General features: G+C 38.1%; 1 protein-coding gene across 3 annotated transcripts in view; it reads left to right on the plus strand.

Annotated features, from left to right (window-relative positions):
• Positions 1-22,445, plus strand: part of epha4b (eph receptor A4b) — a 156,098-nt gene that overhangs the window by 6,997 nt on the left and 126,656 nt on the right. For all 3 annotated transcript variants that reach the window (XM_077221789.1, XM_077221790.1, XM_077221791.1), the window contains exons 2-3: positions 13,463-13,527; positions 19,377-20,037. In XM_077221789.1, coding sequence (XP_077077904.1) covers positions 13,463-13,527; positions 19,377-20,037 — 726 coding nt within the window. The remainder of the gene's footprint in view (positions 1-13,462; positions 13,528-19,376; positions 20,038-22,445) is intronic.

Consider the following 22,445-nt stretch of genomic DNA (forward strand, 5'->3'; position numbering starts at 1 on the left):
CCTGGACTTACTGAAAGTCTCTCTCTTTCTCTCTCAGTCATTCACACTCTTTTCATTTTCCGCTTTCTCTCACTCTTTCCCTTCTGTGGCCAATTTGGTGCCAAGGGACTTGAGGATGCTGTCATTCAAAAATCTTGTCTTCTAAAGCTTTGTATTCCCGTGACTCCAAGCTTTGTCCTCCTGTCTGATTGTCAGAGTGCATGTGTGTGCGTATGCGAGTGTATTCAGCTTTCCTTCTCTCCTGTACTCAGTTTCGTGTGTGTCAGTGCTTGTCTGGATTTGGGGTGCTCTAGATACATTTTACAGTACTTTCATGGGGCAAACAGATGCCATTTTTTTCAATTTACAAGATTTTCCTCAGTATTTTTTTATTGCTATTTAAAATCTGTATCTGACATATATTTTGGTGTTGCTTGCCGCTAGATTTTCTGAATACAGCTAATTACAGCTAAACATATTACATTGGGGATGGAAATGAATAGGCTTGGACTTGGTGCTGATAACCCAATGCACAGGACAATAGTGACACCAGAATAAAAATATTCATGATTCTGAAACTGAAAACAGAATTATTTTAGACGAATATGCTTGATCTCTGACACTTACTAGATATATTTAAAATAATGTAGGCCACTTTTTACTGGTAACAAGACATTTGGCATTATAAGGACCCACGGATATTCCCCCATTGCATTATGATACATTATATTCAACATGATATATAGCAGTTTAATGTAGTACTGACACTAAAACTTTAATTTTTTTCTCACACAGTAATTTTTATTTTGGGTGAACTATACACAATACATATTGTCACTATCCACGATACATATTGTTGCATGTTTGTATTTCAAAATATTGTGACACGATATATTGTTACACCTCTACATGTCATGCAGATTTTCTCTCAAAAATGTATTTTATTTCTATAGGACTTTTTACACATTGATCCAAACCATATTTATATAATATAGAGAACTACATATTACATTGTATATAATTATGCACAGTTTTTCTGCTTTTATTTTGTATACAATATGATTCAAAAGTTTGGAATCAAGATTTTTTAAAAATAAATTAATACTTTTACTTAGCGAGGATGCATTAAATTGATAAAAAGTGATAGTAAAATATTTATATTTCAAATAAATTATGTACATTTGAACAAATATCTATTTATCAAAAGAATCCAGAAAAAAATGCATCACAGTTTCCACAAAAACATTAAGCTGCACCGCTGTCAACATTGATAATTATATAATACAAAAATAGTTTCTTGAGCATATTAGAATATCACACTATCACATATTTTATGTTATTAATTTAATATATGAAATCAAGAATCAAAACAATAAGTAGAAATTATGGGAAATAGATCAAATATATAGAAAATATAAGTGTTTAGTACTTATGAAAACTGTAATAGAAAATTAAGCACTTATTATCTTTAATCAGACCGATGCCGATTCAAACGCTAATGGTGGCCAATACTGATATAGTCACTGATATATCTGGCATCTCCATCTAATATGCTTTTATATACCTCGTTCTAAGCCATCTGCGAATTTGGAAGAGGAAACAGTCTCTTCCATATGCTTTTCTGATGACTTTGGCTCATTAGGGATTCAGCCCATGTTGCTGGTAGCTGCTCGCAGGTACACTGATTTGGCCCTCAGTAGTGATTATGTTCTCACTAATGTACCATTGGCTGCCGAGTGACCCAGTGTGGAGAGGGCTGACCGAAACACACCGACTCCAGCATTCCTTAATATCTTACTGGAGCGAGATGCACACAAGATCTTCAATTTCCCCCTTGCTGTACCCCTGTACCTCCCTGTTACCACGTCAACACCCTGGCCCCTGCCACTTAGACTGGAACGAAAGGCCTTAAGCACCATTGATAGCCTCATTCAGATGGAGAAATCCATCAGAGAGGATTAAAGGTTTGTGTGATTTTGTATTTTATCTGTATATAAACTTTGTTTTTAGACCTAATGTATTCTATAGGTGGGCTTTTGCAGTACATCTTTTGATCTTCATATCGATTCTGTTTTTCAAGTTAGCAATCTATATATTCACACCTGTGACAAAGCGTGTGTTTTTTGGCTGCTGGCCTCATTGTGAAGTCGGGCGACTCTGCCCAAGGTTTCGGAAGGGATGACAGGGCGTTTGATTGCTGGCAGGTAGATTAAAGCAGCTCTTCTGCCAGGATTAGAAAGCAAAAGAGGATGGAAGTGGAGATCACAGCCAGAGGAACACTGCTCTCCCCACTCAAAGTGGCTGGAATCACCCTTGGCCTGGCCTCAAGCACTTCAACAGCAGGCGAGAGCATCATGGGCGATCTGGATAAAAGAGAGAGAACTAGAATAAAAAAGGGAACAGGTTTGGTGTTGGCTCAACTACTGGATGTATTTATTCCTGTGATGGCAAAGTTGAATTTTCAGCATCATTACTCCAGTCTTCAGTGTCACATGATCCTTCAGAAATCATTCTAATTTGCTGATTTGGTGCTCAAGAAACATTTATTTGTTATCAATGTTGCAAACAGTTATAATCATTTTTTCCAGGATTATTTCATTAATAGAAAGTTCAAATGATCAGTGTTCATTTGAAATAGAAATGATTTGTAACAATATAAGTTATCATCACTTTTGCTCAGTTGAATGTGTAACCCCTCCGGTTTACTCGGTTTACACTGCTCCGAGTGGGATTCAGACCGGCGTTCCTGCATGCTAACAAAGATTCTAAAGACCGCAGCCTCTAACGTCAGTGGCTTGCGTGCCCCTAAAGGGTTAATTCACCCAAAAATGAAATTTCTGTCATTAATTACTCACCCTCATGTTGTTCCAAACCCGTAAGACCTTCGTTCATCTTCTGAACAAAAATAAAGATCTTTTTGAATAAAACAGCAAGCTTTCTGACATCCCCATAGACTGCAATGTTATTAACACTTTCAAGGCCCAGAAAGGTAGTAAAGACATTTTTAAAGCTACACTGTGTAATTTTTTAAGTTGATTCTTAGTGTAACGGAGAGATATCCGAAGTCTATAAGTAATGGGGGAGTAGACCCGCTCAAGTTGTTCAACTAAATGAAAGTATAGGCTCTGGTGAGGTACACGGTTTCTTTATTTCTTCTTTTAAAAAAAACCATATATAAACATTGATTCAACAAATACCAAACAAAATAAACATTCACAAAATAACGGGGCCGCAATAGGGGCCAGATTGATTTACTTAGACAAAGTCTTGGACTGGAAGTAACAATCTCCGCTAATTTAGTGCAACCCAGGAAAATTGTAACACACGTGCCAAATGTAATACACAACACTCAAATCAAAAGATACCACTATCACTGCATCACATCATCTCCGAATAAGGAAGATATAGTCACGTCCATTAAAGGAAAACCCCTAGCTGGCCAAACAAAAGAAAAAAAAGAAAAAAAGAAAATTACACTATACAATGGACGAAAATCAACTAAAGAAAAAGAACACAAATAAACAATACCATATGAACATGAAATTTACGAAACCATCCAGAAACAAATCCAAACAGACACAATTGTAAATAAACCATATACTGGGAAAAACAGTGGTGTAGTGCACCAACAGCTGCCAGATGAATCTGCCAAAACATAATACACATCTACATTTGTACACTATTAAAATATACAATTAGCATTTGGACCATACATTTCATTTATACATCTTTCTATAAAATATAAAACCACATAAATAATTTCTTTACCTCCACAGTGTGTCCTATCTTATACTGAACACGTCATATCGCAAGTCACGAACACGATGGGAAGCTTGTTAGGTTACTACAACACATACAAAACATACATGCTCAAGAACAACAATACTCTGCTTTTTGCACATAATAAAATCAAACGACCTACCCGGGAATTGTCCGCAACATGAACAGGGGAAACTGAACGATGTGATACGTACAGATCCAAGTGAATGACCGCGTCGCAATGCCAGGTCTGTTACTAAAACACATCTAAAACACATATTCAATGACAAACAATACTCTGCTTTTTACACATAAATCAAACGACCTACCCGAGGATTATTGGCAACATAAACGGTAAGCGGTACCCCCAGCGTGCAACAGCTCTTCTCACTCACAGCAATTCCACGCCAAACAAACATGTGCGTGTCTCCCACACCATTGTGCCACACCCCCCTTTAACTCGCTTAGGCGGAAATGATGCTGGACGCATTCTGCCGTGACGTCAGTCACAATAGTAAAAAATTATAAACACTGACAACCCACTACATTAGCAAAAAACACTTTGTTCTTTCAAAATAGAAAGCTCTCGGATTTCATATTTTCATCAAGGTCTTCATTTGTATTCCGAAGATGAACGAAGGTCTTACGGGTTCGGAAGGACATGAGGGTGAATAATTAATGACAGAAATTTCATTTTTGGGTGAACTAACCCTGTAAGGCCACGGGAGTGAGATTTACTCATACAAGTACTAACTAGCATCCATTACACTCACCCCCTCCCTAAACCTCACTCCCAATCCTGGTAATGCACCAATTTAACCCCTCCGGATTCGAACTGGCGTTACAGGCTCAGAAGGCAAACAAGGTTAACAAGGATCCTAGCCTCTAGCGTCAGTCGCTAGTGCTCTGTTACAAATGCATCCTTACTGAATAAAAGTAAAAGTATGTTTTTAAAGGTATATTGTGTAGGAATTTCTCCCATCTAGCATTGAAATTGTATTCACTGTGAATTGAATTGCAGTTAATTGTGCTCTCCAGTACCTCGTCTTTTTCAAATGCGTGTTGCACCTACGGTAGCTGTTATGTGCCAAAAAGCTATGACAGGATCTCTTCTTATAGCACTTCGTCGAGTTTCCCTTCAGGTGAAAAGGTTTGTTATTTCAAACAAACTGCAACTTGACACAACAAACAAACGAATGTTAAAGTATGAATTACGCAAGGCAATGGAAATGTGAGATGATGCTGTGTATTATTTGTCATAAGTGTGAGATGAGGCGCGATATGGATCTTAATGTAAAGTGTTTTGCAGGGTTTAATCTAGTATTGACATTGATGGTGTTTTATTGGATGATGAATATGAGCTGGGCACGGACACAAATGGGCAAGTGACAAGTCCAAGTCAAGGTGTTAAGCCTGTGGATGAATTCACTTCTCCAGAGCCAGAGAAACAGAACGAGAAAATAAGAGTGAGAAGGAATCGAAGAGAGAAAGAGAACATGAATTTATAAGAGTATCTGGCCATCAGTCTATTTATCTATTTAGATCTATCTATGTAAATCAAGATACTCTGGAGAGAACGGATGACACTGATGAAGGGTTGAACCCAAAAAGTTTTGAGCACCTGGAACTTTTTGCACTATATTTGTGGCCTCTGGACAACACATTTATGTGAGCTTTTTGGCCTATTTCTTGTCTTTTGTCAATTTTTGATAATCAAGATAATCTGAAGGGTTTTAAATTTAAAATCGATCTATCTATCTACACCTCTACGCACACCTTGGCAATAGAATCGTTTGGTTACTCGCCATACTGATATAGGCTACTATTGATATACTGTATATATATATATATATATATATATATATATATATATATATATATATATATATATATATATATATATTCCACCAAATCAGCTTTTCTTTGTAAAATGGCACAGCTTTTTAAATATCTAAACGTACACTCTTCAGTCAATCAAGCATTATATTATGATAATCAAGCACTATTTAATGATATAACTATAGTAATTAGAACTAAAACTTGGTAACCATGCATGAATGTTCATTTTGAATTTAGGACTGGTGGTGGTGCTTAAGATACTGTTGGTCAGTCAGTGTTTCTGTAAAAAAAAAAAATGTATATATATATATAGTCCTTCTCAAAAACAAATAGGCTGTTCCCAGAGTGCTGTATCAACGCACCTCAGTGGGAAGTCTGTGGGAAGGAAAAAGTGTGGCAAAAAACGCTGCACAAAGAGAAGAGGTGACCGGACCCCTGAGGAAGATTGTGGAGAAGGCCCGATTCCAGACCTTGGGGGACCTGCGGAAGCAGTGGACTGAGTCTGGAGTAGAAACATCCAGAGCCACCGTGCACAGGCGTGTGCAGGAAATTGGCTACAGGTGCCGCATTCCCCAGGTCAAGCCACTTTTGAACCAGAAACAGCGGCAGAAGTGCCTGACCTGGGCTACAGATAAGCAGCACTGGAGTACCCACAGTCAGTGATGGTCTGGGGTGCCATGTCAGCACAGTCGGTCCACTGTGTTTTATCAAGGGCAGGGTCAATGCAGCTAGCTATCAGGAGATTTTGGAGCACTTCATACTTCCATCTGCTGAAAAGCTTTATGGAGATGAAGATTTCATTTTTCAGCACGACCTGGCACCTGCTCACAGTGCCAAAACCACTGGTAAATGGTTTACTGACCATGGTATTACTGTGCTCAATTGGCCTGCCAACTCTCCTGACCTGAACCCCATAGAGAATCTGTGGGATATTGTGAAGAGAAAGTTGAGAGACGCAAGACCCAAGGCTGATTGCCTCCATGCCACGCCGCAATTTCTTTCTGTCTTACCCTCTTGCTTGAGGGTGTCAATGATGGCCTTCTGGACAGCAGTCAGGTCGGCAGTCTTACCCTTGATTGCGGTTTTGAGTAATGAAACAGGCCGGGAGTTTTTAAAAGCCTCAGGAATCTTTTGCAGGTGTTTAGAGTTAATTAGTTGATTCAGATGATTAGGTTAATAGCTCGTTTACAGAACCTTTTCATGATATGCTAATTTTTTGAGATAGGAATTTTGGGTTTTCATGAGCTGTATGCCAAAATCATCAGTATTAAAACAAAAAAATACCTGAAATATTTTAGTTGGTGTGCAATGAATCTAAAATATATGAAAGTTTAATTCTTATCATTACATTATGGAAAATAATGAACTTTATCACAATATGCTAATTTCTTGAGAAGGATCGTATATATATATATATATATATATAATAGTAATTATTAAAATATAATAATCCTACTACTAATTCTACTAATAATAATGACAATATACAACACAAGGATTGATTGCTGGGTTCATACATATTAATTACATTGGCAGCGTTCGCTCGAGCTGATTTGCTGAAATAAAAACAGGGATAAGCGCCATCCAATGAGATTGCTGTTTGCCGAAATATATATATTAATTATATTTCTTTAAAATTTAAAACAATCCAAACACACCTATATACATTTGGATGCTGCATTAAACAAGTTCTTAAAGGGGAAAAATTTAAAATAATAAATCAACTCCATAGTTGATTCCAAGTTATCAAGGGCTTAGGACGTTCCAGTTCAGCCCATTGCAGTTTCCGCCAGTAGTGGGCTCTCGTGAAACGTAAGCAATGACGCACATCCGAGTGAACGAGATGGAGGGAAGTTAGGAGTGAAGGGGCTTGTTTGAGATGAGCAAAATCTGCGCAGAACCGATCACCGGTGATCAGCGCGCAATGCATGCCGGTTAGAAATGTGTCCGAGTGGCGTGATTTTTTTTCCCAAACCACTTCAGCGGAAATCCCGCCCTGCAGCCGATTTCATTGGTTTAGGTTACAGTGACGGGTAGGTTTAGGGATCAGTGTTTGGTGTAGGCAATCAGTACAGTGATTGACATGACCAATGAAAACTTTTAAATCGGCTGCAGGGCGGGATTTCCACTGAAGTGGTTTGGGAAAAAAAATCACGCGTCCGAGTGCGGTCCGCCTTGCTATGATGTCATACTGACGTGTGTCAAAAAGCTCTCGCGAGCGCAAGACGCACGTGTCGGATTCTGCAGTAGAACGCATGTTGCTCTCCACCAACTGATCAAAAGCATGATGGGAAATGACTTGCTGACGACACAGCTTAATGTTGATTAGTTTAAACAATTGTGATGTATTGTTCTATTTTAAAATGTTTGATTTTAAAACTCGGATATCATGTTTTATGTGTATATGTTATGTGTGAATATTCCCAAACTCTCGGAAAGTGCGATCTCTATGGGTTATGCAATGCCATTTTATTATAAAAACAAAAAAAAAACACATACCCTATGTCTGTATTAAAGAAAAAAATGATTGATAAACACTTAATTGGAATGGAATTAAATAATAAGTACTTTGGGTGTCTTGTTCATTATATTTATTTTCATATAAAAGCAACAGAACTTAAATTACATCCAGTTTATTAGCAACACTGTGCACAAGCGTGAATCCCATGAATCCCGCGATATCCATCATTGATATCGCAGGTGTCAGATCCACTGCGAGAAGAGAACTGTCCGGCTTGCCTGCGCTTTTTTTCACTCCTCCTCTCACTGCAGCCGCCTACTCTCGAGTCTCGACTACGTTTCAGGCGAGGCAAAGCGCATCACAAACAACCCTAGTGTCCGACTTCACGTCTCTGTTTGCAGCTCCTCCCCGCCTGCACACGGCAACTCTCGCCAATCGATTACATCCAGCCGCAGCCGATGTCGAACACACCTAATTTTGGACTGGAACTACACTCTCGACTTGAACCGGCGCTGCACAGACCGCTCGGTTGATGACATCAAAGTACCGCGAGAGCGATTCAAAAGCATAAGGAGCTGTCTGCTCTCTAATCGCTCTCGCGGTACTTTGATGTCATAAACCGATCGGTTTGTGCTGCGCCGGTTCAAGTCGAACAAGTCATTTGACTCCTGATTCGTAAAGGTTTTGAAGCTTCATGAAGCAGTGTTTTGAAATTACCACTACATATCTTCTGCTTGTGCTTGTTCTGCTTGTTCTTAAAAGCTGAATAATTCCAAATGAACTGACAGAAAAATATAACAAAGAATATCGTAACATGTAGCGACATTAGTCTCTCTCTCTCTCTCTCTCTCTCTCTCTCTCTCTCTCTCTCTCTCTCTCTCTCTCTCTCTCTCTCTCTCTCTCTCTCTCTCTCTCTCTCTCTTTGCGTGTGTGTGAGAAACGTGAGTGTTTATCGAGTGAACATATATCCATGCTAAACTTATACTTCGCCTCACACACTGGCGAGTACAATCAAATAATTTATTAGCCAAAGGCTAATGATCTATTCTTTTTACAATCTATGCTAATGATAGATATTCTTTTGTAGCCAAGAGTGATGATTTAGTCGCATATGCGAGTGATCGACTCGCATTGTAGAGGTATCTATCTATCTATCTATCTATCTATCTATCTATCTATCTATCTATCTATCTATCTATCTATCTATCTATCTATCTATCTATCTGTCTATCAAGCTATCTATCTATATAATATATATATATATATATATATATATATATATATATATATATATATATATATATATATTATATAGATAGATAGCTTGATAGACAGATAGATAGATAGACAGATAGATAGACAGATAGACAGATAGATAGATACCTCTACAATGCGAGTATATGCGATATATATATATATATATATATATATATATATATATATATATATATATATATATATATATATCTGTCTGTTGACATGACTAGAACAACAACTTTGAGTTTCTTTGAATTTCAATTCATGGTAATTCCACTATAAGCTATTACATGCAAATTTGAGTTGCAAGTGAGGTTTTCACTACACACACAGTTGTGTTTGTGAAGCAGAGCAGAAGAGTTGTAGTGTTTAGTTAAATAAAGGTCTGTATATGTTTCACCCCCTCAGGCTTTATCACCAGTTACAGTTGTATGAAAAAGTTTGGGCACCCCTGCAAATTCTCATGATTTTCTTTTACAAATCATTGGTTGTCTGGATAAGAAATTTCAATTAAATATATCATATAGGTCTAGGAGACAAACACAGTGATATTTGAGAAGTGAAATAAAGTTTATATGATTTATGGAAAGTGTGCAAGAATTATTTAAACTAAATTAGGCATGTGCATAAATTTAGGCACCACAAAATAATAATTAACTCAATATTTTGTGCATCCTCCTTTTGCATAAATAACACCCTCTAAACGCTTTCTATAGCTTCCAATTAGAGTCTGGATTCTGGCAGAAGGTATTTTGGACCATTCTTCTTTACAAAACATCTCCAGTTCAGTCAGGTTTGATGGTTTACGGGCATGGACAGCCCACTTTAAATCATACCACACATTTTCAATAATATTCAGGTCTGGGGACTGAGATGGCCATTCCAGAACGTTGTACTTGTTCCTCTGCATGAATGCCTTAGTAGATTTTGAGCAGTGTTTTGGGTCGTTGTCTTGTTGAAAGATCCAGCCCCGGCGCAACTTCAACTTTGTCACTGATTCCTGGACATTGTTCTCCAGAATCTGCTTATATTGAATGGAATCCATGCACTGGACTGGTCACAGAGCCCCACAGCATGATGGAGCCGCCACCAAATTTTACTGTAGGTAGCAAGTGTTTTTCTTGGAATGCTGTGTTCTTTTTCCGCCATGCATAACGCCCCTTGTTTTGCCCAAATTACTCTATTTTAGTTTCAACAGTCCACAGCACCTTATTCCAAAATGAAGCTGGCTTGTCCAAATGTTCTTGAGCATACCTCAAGCGAGACCGTTTGTGGCGTGTGCTGAGAAAAGGCTTTTTCCGCATTACTCATCCATACAGCATCTCCTTGTGTAAAGTGCGCTGAATAGTTGAACGATGCACAGTGACACCATCTGCAGCAAGATGATGTTGTAGGTCTTTTGAGCTGGTCTGTGGGTTGACTGTGACTGTTCTCACCATCCCGTGCCTCTGCTTATCTGAGATCTTTCTTGGTCTGCCACTTCTGGCCTTAACTAGAACTGTGCCTCTGGTCTTCCAATTCCTCACAATGTTCCTCACAGTTGAAACAGAGAACTTAAATCTCTGAGACAGCTTACTGTATCCTTCCCCTAAACCATGATGTTGAACAATCTTTGGTTTCAGGTCATTTGAGAGTTGTTTTGAGGCTTACATGTTGCCACTCTTCAGAGAAGATGCAAAGAGAAGAAATACTTACAATTGGCCTCATTAAACCCTTTCTCATGATTGGATTCACCTGTGTATGGAGGTCAAGGGTCACTGAGGTTACCAAACCAATTCTGAGTTCTAATAGTTAGTGCTAAAGGTATTGAATTCAATAAAATGACAAGGGTGCCTAAATTTATGCACATGCCTAATTTAGTTTAAATAATTCTTGCACACTTTCCATAAATCATATAAACTTTATTTCACTTCTCAAATATCACTGTGTTTGTCTCCTATATGACATTTAATTGAAATATCTTATCCAGACAACCAATGATTTATAAAACAAAATCATGAAAATGTACAGAGGTGCCAAAACTTTTTCATACCACTGTATTTGAGTAATTGACATAACAGTCATCAACCCAACCTGTGTTATCTGTATTATTGCGGCCTTCCTCTTCCTCCTCTGCAATTTCAGAATTGTTTAACCTTTAACGCATCCAGATTAGTTTTTCTGATCCACACAGCGGTTGTATTGGGTCAGATTCCGCCCTCTATTAGCTGGTGTGCTATTAAAGACATCTGTAATAATCAGTAGGTTTAACCAAACAGAGACCACATAAATGCTGTGTATCCCTTGTGTGCGGTTTTAAAGAGCGACCTTTCCTCTGTGAAAAGGGTACCTGTTCACTGAGCAAATGGCCTTAGCAAATACTCTGACACACTTTCGCTGAGACTTTATTTATTTACAAATGTCACCGTCACCGGGGCGTAATGTGTTGCATCAGGCGAAGGGCTCTTTAGAAAAGCGCTCCTCATCAATCCAGAGGATTTAGATGGGGGCTGCAGAGAGGAGGAGGTGGTAAATCACTTCATTAGAACACTCTTTTTTCATTTTACACTTTAGGCTATATGTAATTTAATTTATATATAATATATAATTTAATTTACTTTTTTAATGGTTTACTCAAACTATTAAACACAAATTGTGCATTCTCAATCTTTTTTTTTTTTTTACTGAAACCAGTTGTAACTTATTTTTAAATGTCCGTTTCCACCCTCTCTTTGGCCCTTAGAACTAAACAAGCTGTTTTGGTATTGTACCTTAAGATTAATTGTGTAAATGACCACTTTTCTGATTGGCTAACGCCTCTTTGCATGTGAAATGAGTGAATGACATTCACAGCTCTGTGTCGCTGTCGTTGTTTGGACATCTTATGTGTGCTGTGCTGTGCAGTATGTGAGGTAGATCAGATCCCTCTCACCGCTTAAGGATTACAGTCAGCCCTCAAGAAAATATTTATGAAACATGACTCCATTAATCTTACACCAACACTGCACTGTCACTATAAATCAAACACACATCCCACTCCACTTCATACACAGCGGCTAAGGATATACCTTGGTCTATTCTCATTCTTTACTTTTTCTTTGAACGAATACAGTTAAAACATTGACTTCCGAGAGGGTGAAAGACAAACAAAGCTATTAAACCACTTAAGATCTGCATGCCAATAACTTATGTGTGCTGATGTCAAACATGCTGTGCTCAGCTTTTCTTTATGCGAATATCCTGGAAGTATTGACTGGAAGAAGTGATTGTGTGTGTGTGTGTGTGTGTGTGTGTGTGTGTGTGTGTGTGTGTGTGTGTGTGTGTGTGTGTGTGTGTGTGTGCGTGTGCGTGTGTGTCTGTCTGTCTGTCTATCTAATGTGTATATTTTTATTATATATACATATTTAAATATATGAAATTTGAAGTCTGATTTTGTTAATTTCAGTTCTGTGATGTCACTGTGACCAAATATATCAGTGTTTTGATAATTTTGTCTTTTAATTCATGAAATGTAGAATTGAAATGTAGAACACATGGTTTGCAAAACTTTATTAAATTAGCCATATGTATATCTTTTCCTCAGTGTGAAAACGCAACATCAGAGGTGATTAAAAAGTAGTAGCCGTCGATGGCAAAACCTGATTTACCCTGGAATGTAGATCATAGCAGAAAAACACAGTATGCGACCCCCTGTGCGAAGGGGGGGAGAGACTTGCATAAGAAATTAAATGACCTCTTAGATGTTTTGTTGACCCATTTCCCTTTGCATACGCACACATATTCATACATACTCCAGAACTGAAAATGAAAACCATCAATACAGCGATCGAGGGCAAGCGTTGTTCTGCCGGTAATGCTGTGTAAGACATGAATGTGTTTTTATTGATACATCTGATTTACAAAACAGTCTTTCCCTCGTAATGGGTTCCCAGCATTGGATTTCTACGCTGGATGAACGAGGGCATTGTGGGAATGATTTAAACCGTGGGGCTAGACTCTCGTCCCTCAGGCTACGGACCTGATTGTCTGCAACTGCTCTGTGATTTACTTGCCAAATATGCAATCTCATCTAACTAGCTTGTTTTGCTCACAGTGTCACGAGGTTGAGTGAACTTTAACAAATCATTACTTTTTCTCTCTCTCCCCCGTGTGCTCTTTTTCTTTCTCTACTCCTTTCTTTCTCTCTAGTTACATTGCTGGACACTATGTCTGCTCTGGGAGACCTTGGCTGGGAGGCCTACCCAGCTGAAGGGGTGAGTAACACAACCAATCAAAATCAAGACCCAAACACACAAGCCCCCACAAACGTCTTTAATCAATTTTGACTCTTGCAACCAGCCAAAATTATGGTGCATTTTGTCTTGGCGCTTGTTTTACACAAAATTATTTGAACTGTGCAGGGACAACTTTTATTTATTTTTTTAAATTAAAATGAGTCTGGGCTCTTGGGCTCCGACACACTTTTGAACTCTTGTATTTTTTTTTTCTATTTGAACCCCTTTTGCATGTTTTTCCTTTTTTATTAAAACATGCTCTTTTCTTTTAGCAGAACTTTAAAATATTAGTCCACATTTTTTACTGTACATTATAAGGTTATGATGTCATCTTAAGCATAACATCACTGATTTGGATATTGGTTTTTTTTTCTTGACAAAATTTGGTGATGAAGGATTTTGTAGGCCAATCCAGAAGTAAGAATCACCCTGGTTCCTTCAACAAAACGCTGTAGTTTTTTTACATAAAATAAGTCGAAGACTTTATAGGGAGACGGTGCACTCCGATTACTTATGAATGGGAGAAAGTGCAATGCCCAAAATGGCGAATAAGACCCGCCTTCTAAATGAAAGACCCAATCATTGATTAGCAAAGTCATCACTGCAGCTGCCGTTAGAATCTCCGGTTGTTATAGAAACAGACAGTGTTTTGAGACGCATGCTTAGGACTGTGCATGCGCATTAGCTTTGTCCAGGCTGCAAAATTCTGTTTCTTGTAATGATACGAGCATTTACAAACAAAATTTATGAAACAGTTGTTGTCGATTTCATTGATGATTTCAAATATAAAATGTAATCATAAGCTTGGTGAACAGTTCTGGAGAATTTGATGTTCCCCCATTCAAAGAGATAGGAGCTGCACTTGCATGCCGGAGAGGAGTTTCAAAGATGGCCACCAAAATGGACTTTGAATAAGCTCTGTTGATCTTACACATTTTATTCTTCAAGGTAATCTTCAGTGCTTCTTTTACACAAAATTATTTGAACTGTAGAGGGACACCTTAAACAAAAAGAAAAAAAAAATCCCCCTGCCAACAATTATCGGTAATCATGTCTTAAATGTGCTGGAATCGCATATGGTTAGACCCAACCTCCACATGCATATGTATAAGAGTGGATACAGCATACATCGAGCCCATGGGAAAGGAAGGCTGTAAGCACGTTCTCAAGTTATATAAATAGGAGCCACTGTTTTTTGCATGTGCAAATTGTAGGATGTGGTGTCAAGGTCATCTGTGAAGTGAAGTCTAGCAAGCTTATACTCGTTTTCAGCCAAGAGGCATTCATGTTCGGCTTAACACCAACTTACCCGGTCGCTTACTTCCAATTTATTTGAGGAAGACGTCAAGATTAAGAGTCTCTAAAGCAGGAACACAATCCCCTGTGCCAGAGAACAGAAGAAGGAGCCGTTTATTTTGAGTAGAGGAGGCATGTTCTGTCTTTTTTGATGCACCCAAAGTGGTCTAAAAATAATCAAGTTAGCAAAAACCATGGTGAACTTAAAAGAAAATCAATCTCGGGGATTTCACAGCTGCCTTTTAAATGATTTAATAGAGACGTCAGAAGCTAGATCAGATTGCCTGTGCCCCACAGGCGTGTCTATGAGACGTGTCGTGTAGCAGCTTAATCTAGAGATGAGCGGAATTTACAAATTATTATTTTTTGCTGAAAATAGTGCGACAGACATGTACTCCTTCCCAAACCAAGAAATGTTAGACTTGCATAACAGAGTATTGCATTGCATTGCATAACAGGCTGATATGTTGTCAATAGCACAAACCAGGCACATCTCCATAAGAAATCATGTGAATACTGAATGACATTTAAAATTGAAGTCGTGGAAGACAATGCAAACACTGTAGGGCAAGATCCTCAAAACAGATGCATACTGTAAACCAAACTTCATTTATGAGATTGTTCATGTAAACGGCTTGGAATGTTTGAATTTCTGTAGTGTGAGTGAGCACATCACCAGCTCCTCAGCAGGTGAATGGAGTGTCTACAGGGGGCTGTTTCTCTAAGACTGCATTCTAGTTTGCATACTATCTGTCCTACATAGTACGCATGATTGGAATTTGTGTGTTCTAGGGATGTATGATGTATCTGGACCATATCACTTATCGGCCAATATTAGTGTATTCTTTTATTGTGAATGCTTGTTTCTGACTTTTTTACATCTTTGATTACATTTGCTATCATCTAACACCAACATAATTTTAATGGATTTTGCACAATCACAACAAAGATCCACAATTGCTAGTAATTGTTTTAGATTTTTTTTTATTAAAAACACTATTTTCTTTAGCAGAATTCAAAATTAATATTCCATATTTTTAACTGTACATCATTCGCAAGTTATGATGGCTGATCTTAAGCTTCACTTCACTGATTTGACTATTGGTTTTCTGTAAAGCTGCTTTGAAACAATGTAGTGTGAAAAGCGCTATACAAATCAACTTAAATTTGACAGAATATTTCTGAATTTTTTTTTTTTTTGACAAAATGGTGCTGGAGAGACAATGTATTTTTGTAGGCCAATCTGGAAGTTAACATCACCCTGTTTCCATTGACAAAAAGCCAATGGGATTTTTCTGTTGGCATTTGGATTATTAAAGACAAAAGCTTTGTGATCAACAAAGGTTTATGATTCTTAGACATTTTGTTGCTTAAATTCAGTACATAAATACTTTTTTGTCATTTCAAAAAAAATGATTTTAGGACTAATTCCTGCATTACTCTATATACTACAGATTTTTAATATAGACCATTTAACCATTCATTTTTAGATCTGCTAAAGAAAAACATCTTATTGAATTTATCTAAATGCTTCATGTAAACAGCCTTTGCAAAGGGAAACATTGTAGATCTCAATGCTGGCATGCTTTCTTATTGCATATTCAAAAGTATGTGCTTTCCCATCAGTAGCCATCAACAGCTTTTAAATGGATAGTATTATTTATTTATTTTTACAACAAACCACTAATTAAATTTTACCCTTACCGATCATATTTTTGTTACTGGATTGAGTGATACTCTTACATACAGTACTGTGAGAGTCTCTTCCAATTGGCCTGTTTCCACATTACGTCTGTTAAACTCTTCAGAGAACATTCCTCCCTGTCCTCGTGCTGTGTTTACCTTAGATTCAGTGATAGTAGGAGTGTCTTTGTTTTGCTGGTATGGCAGTTGTTTAATGGGACTGAACTGTAAGGCTAAATCAGGTCTCGCAGCTGCGGCTTGCGTTTCATATTTGAGGATTATCATGGAGACCCGAGACCCACTGAACCCGGCGATGGTGCGCCGTTGTGGAGCGACTCACAGGAAAGCCGATGTGTTCCCAAAGCAGCCGCTTCACCTCCGCTGGATATTTACCTTACTGACTCAATCGACTGCCACTTGACCCTCGCAGGTCAAGACTAATACAGCTTTCCCTGTCCCAGATGTGGAAGGTTTGTTTTGGACTGGCTCTCAAATGGCCATAGTCGTTTAGGGTATGTGTGCATGTCTGTTACTAAAATAGAAGGGAGCAATTCACCTAGAGTGATAGAAAACAGGTAGCCCTATTAACGTGTCCTCCAAAAGGGGCCTTCTCCCCCCAAAAAACAGACGTTCTTTTAGGGATTTAAAGTCAATTGCATTTAAGTATCTTAAACTACCAGATGATTGTGGGCCTGCAATTAAGTTAAGCCAATGAAGGGCTAAGCAGACCCCCTGATCTGACATATTTGCCTGGCTTCAAAGCTGCCAGAGCCTGTGAAGGGTGACTGGGGAATGGAGTTAAGGTATTTCAGAAGAGACTCTAGGGGAATCGGCCAGCTGGAGACGCTAATTAACAAGACGCCCACGTCACACTTATGACCGCTACGTTGATTGAGAGTGGCTAAGCTTTACCTCCTGTCCAAATAACCTGTTTTTCACTTAACAAATGTGAGCGTGTGTTGAACTAGCTGTACGTAGGTGCATTTATGAACGTTTCGAATATCAACTGCACATGGCCAATTTCCTTTGGACGGCTGTGCCCTATCGTGGCATACAAAAATGTGTAACTAAATTGTATATGTGCGCCTGGAGATCTGGGGTGTGTAACTCAACCCTTTAGACTTTGTGTAACCGCCAATCTGTGGTAAAATACTTCATGAATTCAGACAATGCAATTCCAAAGAAACTTTCCATAGCAGTTTGGTTCAGACAGACTCTTGAAAATAAATAAACAGAAAGGCATAAAACTGCCTTTATCCCTACATAAATATTCCTTCAAAAGTCGTAATTATTCCACTCAAAGGGAAAGAACATACCCAAGACGTTTAGTGGCTCTGTCACTTTGATCTGTAATATCCACCCATTCCCACCAGTCAGCATATGGCTCAGTTTAAAGCCAAACTGCTCTAACAATTGACACTGAGCCTCGATCACTTTTTTTGAAGCTATAAACTAATGGCAACGTGTCATAAACGCTCTCATTGTTGCTATGACATAATGGCATGGCCGGCAAGTTATGTGCACTTCAGACTTTGTTGACGCACTGTATAAAATACCTAAAATGCTTGAATGCACTGATGTGGAAAATGGCTCTTTTGTAGACATTCTGATGTACTAGGTCTCCTTGACCATTTGCTTAAATGTGCACCCATATTCACTGCCAATCAGTTTAAGGGTTGTTAAAGGATTATTTCACCCAAAAATGAAAAAGCTATCATCATTTATTCATCCATGTGTCATTCCAAACCCATTTGACTTTGTTTTTTCCTTGGAACACAAAATGAGATATTTTATGTACTGATAGCTCTTTGCCATTATTGAGGACTGGAGCTTTTAGGCTTCATAAAGGAAACGACAGCACCATAAAAGTATCAAACGATTGACATGCTGTCTCAAGTTTCACGATAGCTTAATATGATGGACAGATTGAAAGTTGTTATTTACTCCAGTCAGTGATCTGATAACTGTGGTAACTGGATCATTGAGTCAAATCATTCAGATCAGATTTTGTATCAACCTATTCATTGGACATATCCGAAACAAAGTAAGATTTTGTTGATGTGTCCAACATAGCAACTTTCTGTTTATCAGACAAAGCCATTGTATGGCTTCAGGAAAATTTGAATATAGAGCACAAGTCATTATTGATCACTTTTAATGATACTTTATGGTGTTTTTGTATCCTTTTTTGGGCTTGAAAGCTCCAGTCCCATTCACTGTAAATGAACAAAATTTCAAGAAATCTTGAGTGGAAATGATGATGAATGCCTTCGAGTGGCAACTCAAGTGGTCAAGCAGTGATTCCTGAATGCTGAGAATTTGAAGTCTAGTACATTACTTGCTGATTGATCAGCAGCTCGAATGAATCTCTAAAATCACTTAGAACTGAGCCGGTGGTCTTCTAGCTCATCTCCGCTGCAAATTATACAGAGACGGAATAGAATTTATTGAAGCAAATCAGAATCTTTTTTGAGAACCAGCCGTTGAAAAATTGCCCACCCCTCTAAGACTCCCTGGATGGTTTATTTTCTCTCCCTTTAAGGAGTGAAATGTTACTTATGCATGAAGTGTTCCAAATGAAGGTACCGTAGACAAGTGGAAGCAGATGGCAAGAGATGATGGGAGACGAGTCCCTTACACATACTCTATCTATTGCTGCCCATGCATCTGGAGACATACACCCTCACACAAACTAACTGAGGCATACTATGTGTTCCATAAGTGTACATGCAATAGAAATAATATATAACAAATATTTACACAATATACATGCAATATTTAAGCCCAGAGTTCAGGATTGGCAAACTTGCACATTTTTGCAATCATAACAGTTGTTCTGTCTGTTGCAGTGGGAGGAAATCAGTGTGATGGATGAGAGGAACACCCCAATGCGCTCCTACCAGGTGTGTAATGTGATGGAGGCTAATCAGAACAACTGGCTACTCACGCGCCACATCCCACGAGATGGAGCGCAGCGCGTCTACATCGAGATTAAGTTCACCCTGCGTGACTGCAACAGTCTGCCTGGAGTCCCTGGCACCTGCAAAGAAACTTTCAATATGTACTACTACGAGTCCAACAACGCCAAACTGTGGTTCATCAAGGAGAGCCAGTACATAAAGATAGACACTATTGCAGCCGACGAGAGCTTCACGCAGACTGACGTGGGCGATCGCGTCATGAAACTAAACACAGAAGTCAGGGACATCAGTAACTTGAGCAAGAAGGGTTTCTACCTGGCTTTCCAAGATGTTGGAGCCTGCATCGCTTTGGTGTCCCTGAGGGTCTTCTACAAGAAGTGTCCTCTTGCCGTTCTGAACTTGGCCCAGTTTCCCGACACGGTGACAGGGGGAGATTCGGCTTTGGTGGAGGTTAGGGGATCTTGTGTGAATGACTCTGAGGAGTTTGAGGCGCCGAGGATGTACTGCAGTGGAGATGGCGGATGGCTGGTGCCCATTGGACGCTGTGTCTGCAAGCCAGGCTTCGAAGAGAACAAGGACTACTGTCAGCGTGAGTTTTCTATGCAGCTTATTGTTCTCCTGTGTTGGCAACTTTAGATATACAGTGGTAGTTAAAAGTATTTAGACACGTCTGTACCCTCAAGTTACACTTTAAGATGTAGGGATGCACACAGTAAATTGGGACACTTTTCACAGTCATTTCAATGGCAATCACCCTATTGTTTGGTTACCGGCCAATATTAAAGTATTTTTCTTTATTGGTCGATATTGGATATATTAAATTGTGCATGCTCATTCCTCCTATTTTACATTTAGATTACCTTTGCCGTCATCTAAATCTCAAAATGAACACTAATAATTTAATGACACTGTTAAAGGATAGTATGTCGTGATTAAAAGTGATCCAAAAAAAAAAAAACCTTCTTTTGTATCACTTTTTATCACAACATCCTATCCGTCAACAACGGAATCCATTCGTTATGCTAAGCTAAGCTAGCGGCGGTACTGCCAGACTAAGACAATGCATGCTTGACTGAGAAAAAAATTTGTTTGCCCACCTATCTAAATGTAGGGGAGACAGTGAGGGAATAACCCTTATTTCAAAAAACGGTGGCGTTTTCCTTTAAATGTAATCTTAAATGTTGCAAATCTCAAAATGAATATCCTTTTTTTTATACTGTTGATTATTTTATTGTGATGCCTAAATTTACTTAGCATTCACTAGCATTTAAAAAAAATGTTTTGGGGGGGGATTTTAATTTATTTAGTCAAAATAGTACAAATTTGCCATTTAACATTATCAGCTATAACATGAAAATAATTTTCAGCTTTGGTCAAAATTTTTATATTACTGCATCCCTATTAATATGTTTGAATCTCATTGCTTTCCATACAAAATATTCGGTGCAAACGATGCTAAGCCAAACAGAGCTAACCTTTTGTTTTCTTTTGCATTTACTTTTAAGTGTATTCTAGGTCATTTTTATTGGATGTTTGACATTATCAAGTGTATGCAATCTTTCTTTTAAATTAAAGGTACTTTCTTAGAAAAAACAATGCCATTCATGTATTTCAAGTTTGGCTAAATTTTCCAAATACGTTTTAGGGCCACTGTATAACAAAACCCATGTTTTTATGACTTTATTAGGGGATTTATTGGTTAATATGGCACGGTCTGTAGTGATGAAATATCCACAATCTGTTTTTTTAGCAGTTGCAGTCCCTTTGTATGTTTAGTGAGCGTGTGTGTGTGTGTTTGTGAGCAAATGCAAATAAGTTTGCAATGAAAGTAGCTGTGGGCTTCTGTGACTCATTCAGATTCACTCCGTGCCTTGTTTCCCTGAGTTTGGGAAGGTAGTTATGCTCCAGGATACAAATTATTGAGACATAGCATTCCAAAGACTATCTGTTCTGTTTACTTGCTTTGCAAATCCATAGGACTCCAGCAGGCTGTCTTGCTTTTATTCAAGAGTGTGTGCGTTCATTGGATGAGTTTGTAGAAGTTTTCTTTAAAGAAGTCTATGCCAGCTGTTGAATCATTATTTTCAAATCTGCTTACTTTTGTCTCATTTAAGTGTAGTACTTGCTCAAACCCCAGATCTTCTAGATTCATGGAGTTTAATATTTAAACTATAAGGTACCAGTGGCCATATGTTTAAAGAATGTTCAGCACAACTGTATTCACAATAACGTTTTAAATTTTACACTTTTTTTAAACTAATATTACATATTTACATTCTTAATTTTCATTAAAACATAATTTTATTAAGCAAATTCATTATTCAAATACTATATGCTACATTTTGGTATATTTTAGAACAATGCATTTATATATATATATATATATATATATATATATATATATATACACACACACACACACACATACGTTTTGGTATATTATAATTTATCTATATATATATATAAACTTTTTATTATTATTATTTTTCTGATCCGCTGGGATCAACCTCGCTTAAATTACTTTTAATTCTTCTTACATTATTCTTTTGCTGTTTTGATTTCTGCATAGCCTGCAAACACGTCACAACATTAAAAAGTAAATATCTAGCAACTCACACAGCTATCAAAGTTTAAAACCTCTTGTTGATTGAATTTGCAGCTCATCTACAAACTCCTACTGATCTTTATTTATTTGCGAGTAGCATCATTATGCAGTGTACTTTCTATTATCAACTTTGAGATTTTAGAGGACTTTGGAAAGAGGAGTGGAAGTGAATAAAGCATGACGGGAACATGAGTGTATTGTGGGGATGTTGTTCTCTTTCTTTGTGCATTGGGCTGCTTGCTTTCCATCTAATGGTTGCTGAGGGGGTTCATGTTGTTTGCTAATAGACAGGCTAGAACAACACAGAGGGACCTGCTGAGGAGTCAATGACAACACCTTCATGATGAAACGTTTACAGAACTCCTACCGCTCGCAAGCAGATACCATCTCAA

This window comes from Siphateles boraxobius, unplaced genomic scaffold (genome assembly GCF_051911475.1).
Source record: "Siphateles boraxobius isolate OS27281-9 unplaced genomic scaffold, OSU_SipBor_1 86, whole genome shotgun sequence".
NCBI lineage: Eukaryota > Metazoa > Chordata > Actinopteri > Cypriniformes > Leuciscidae > Siphateles > Siphateles boraxobius.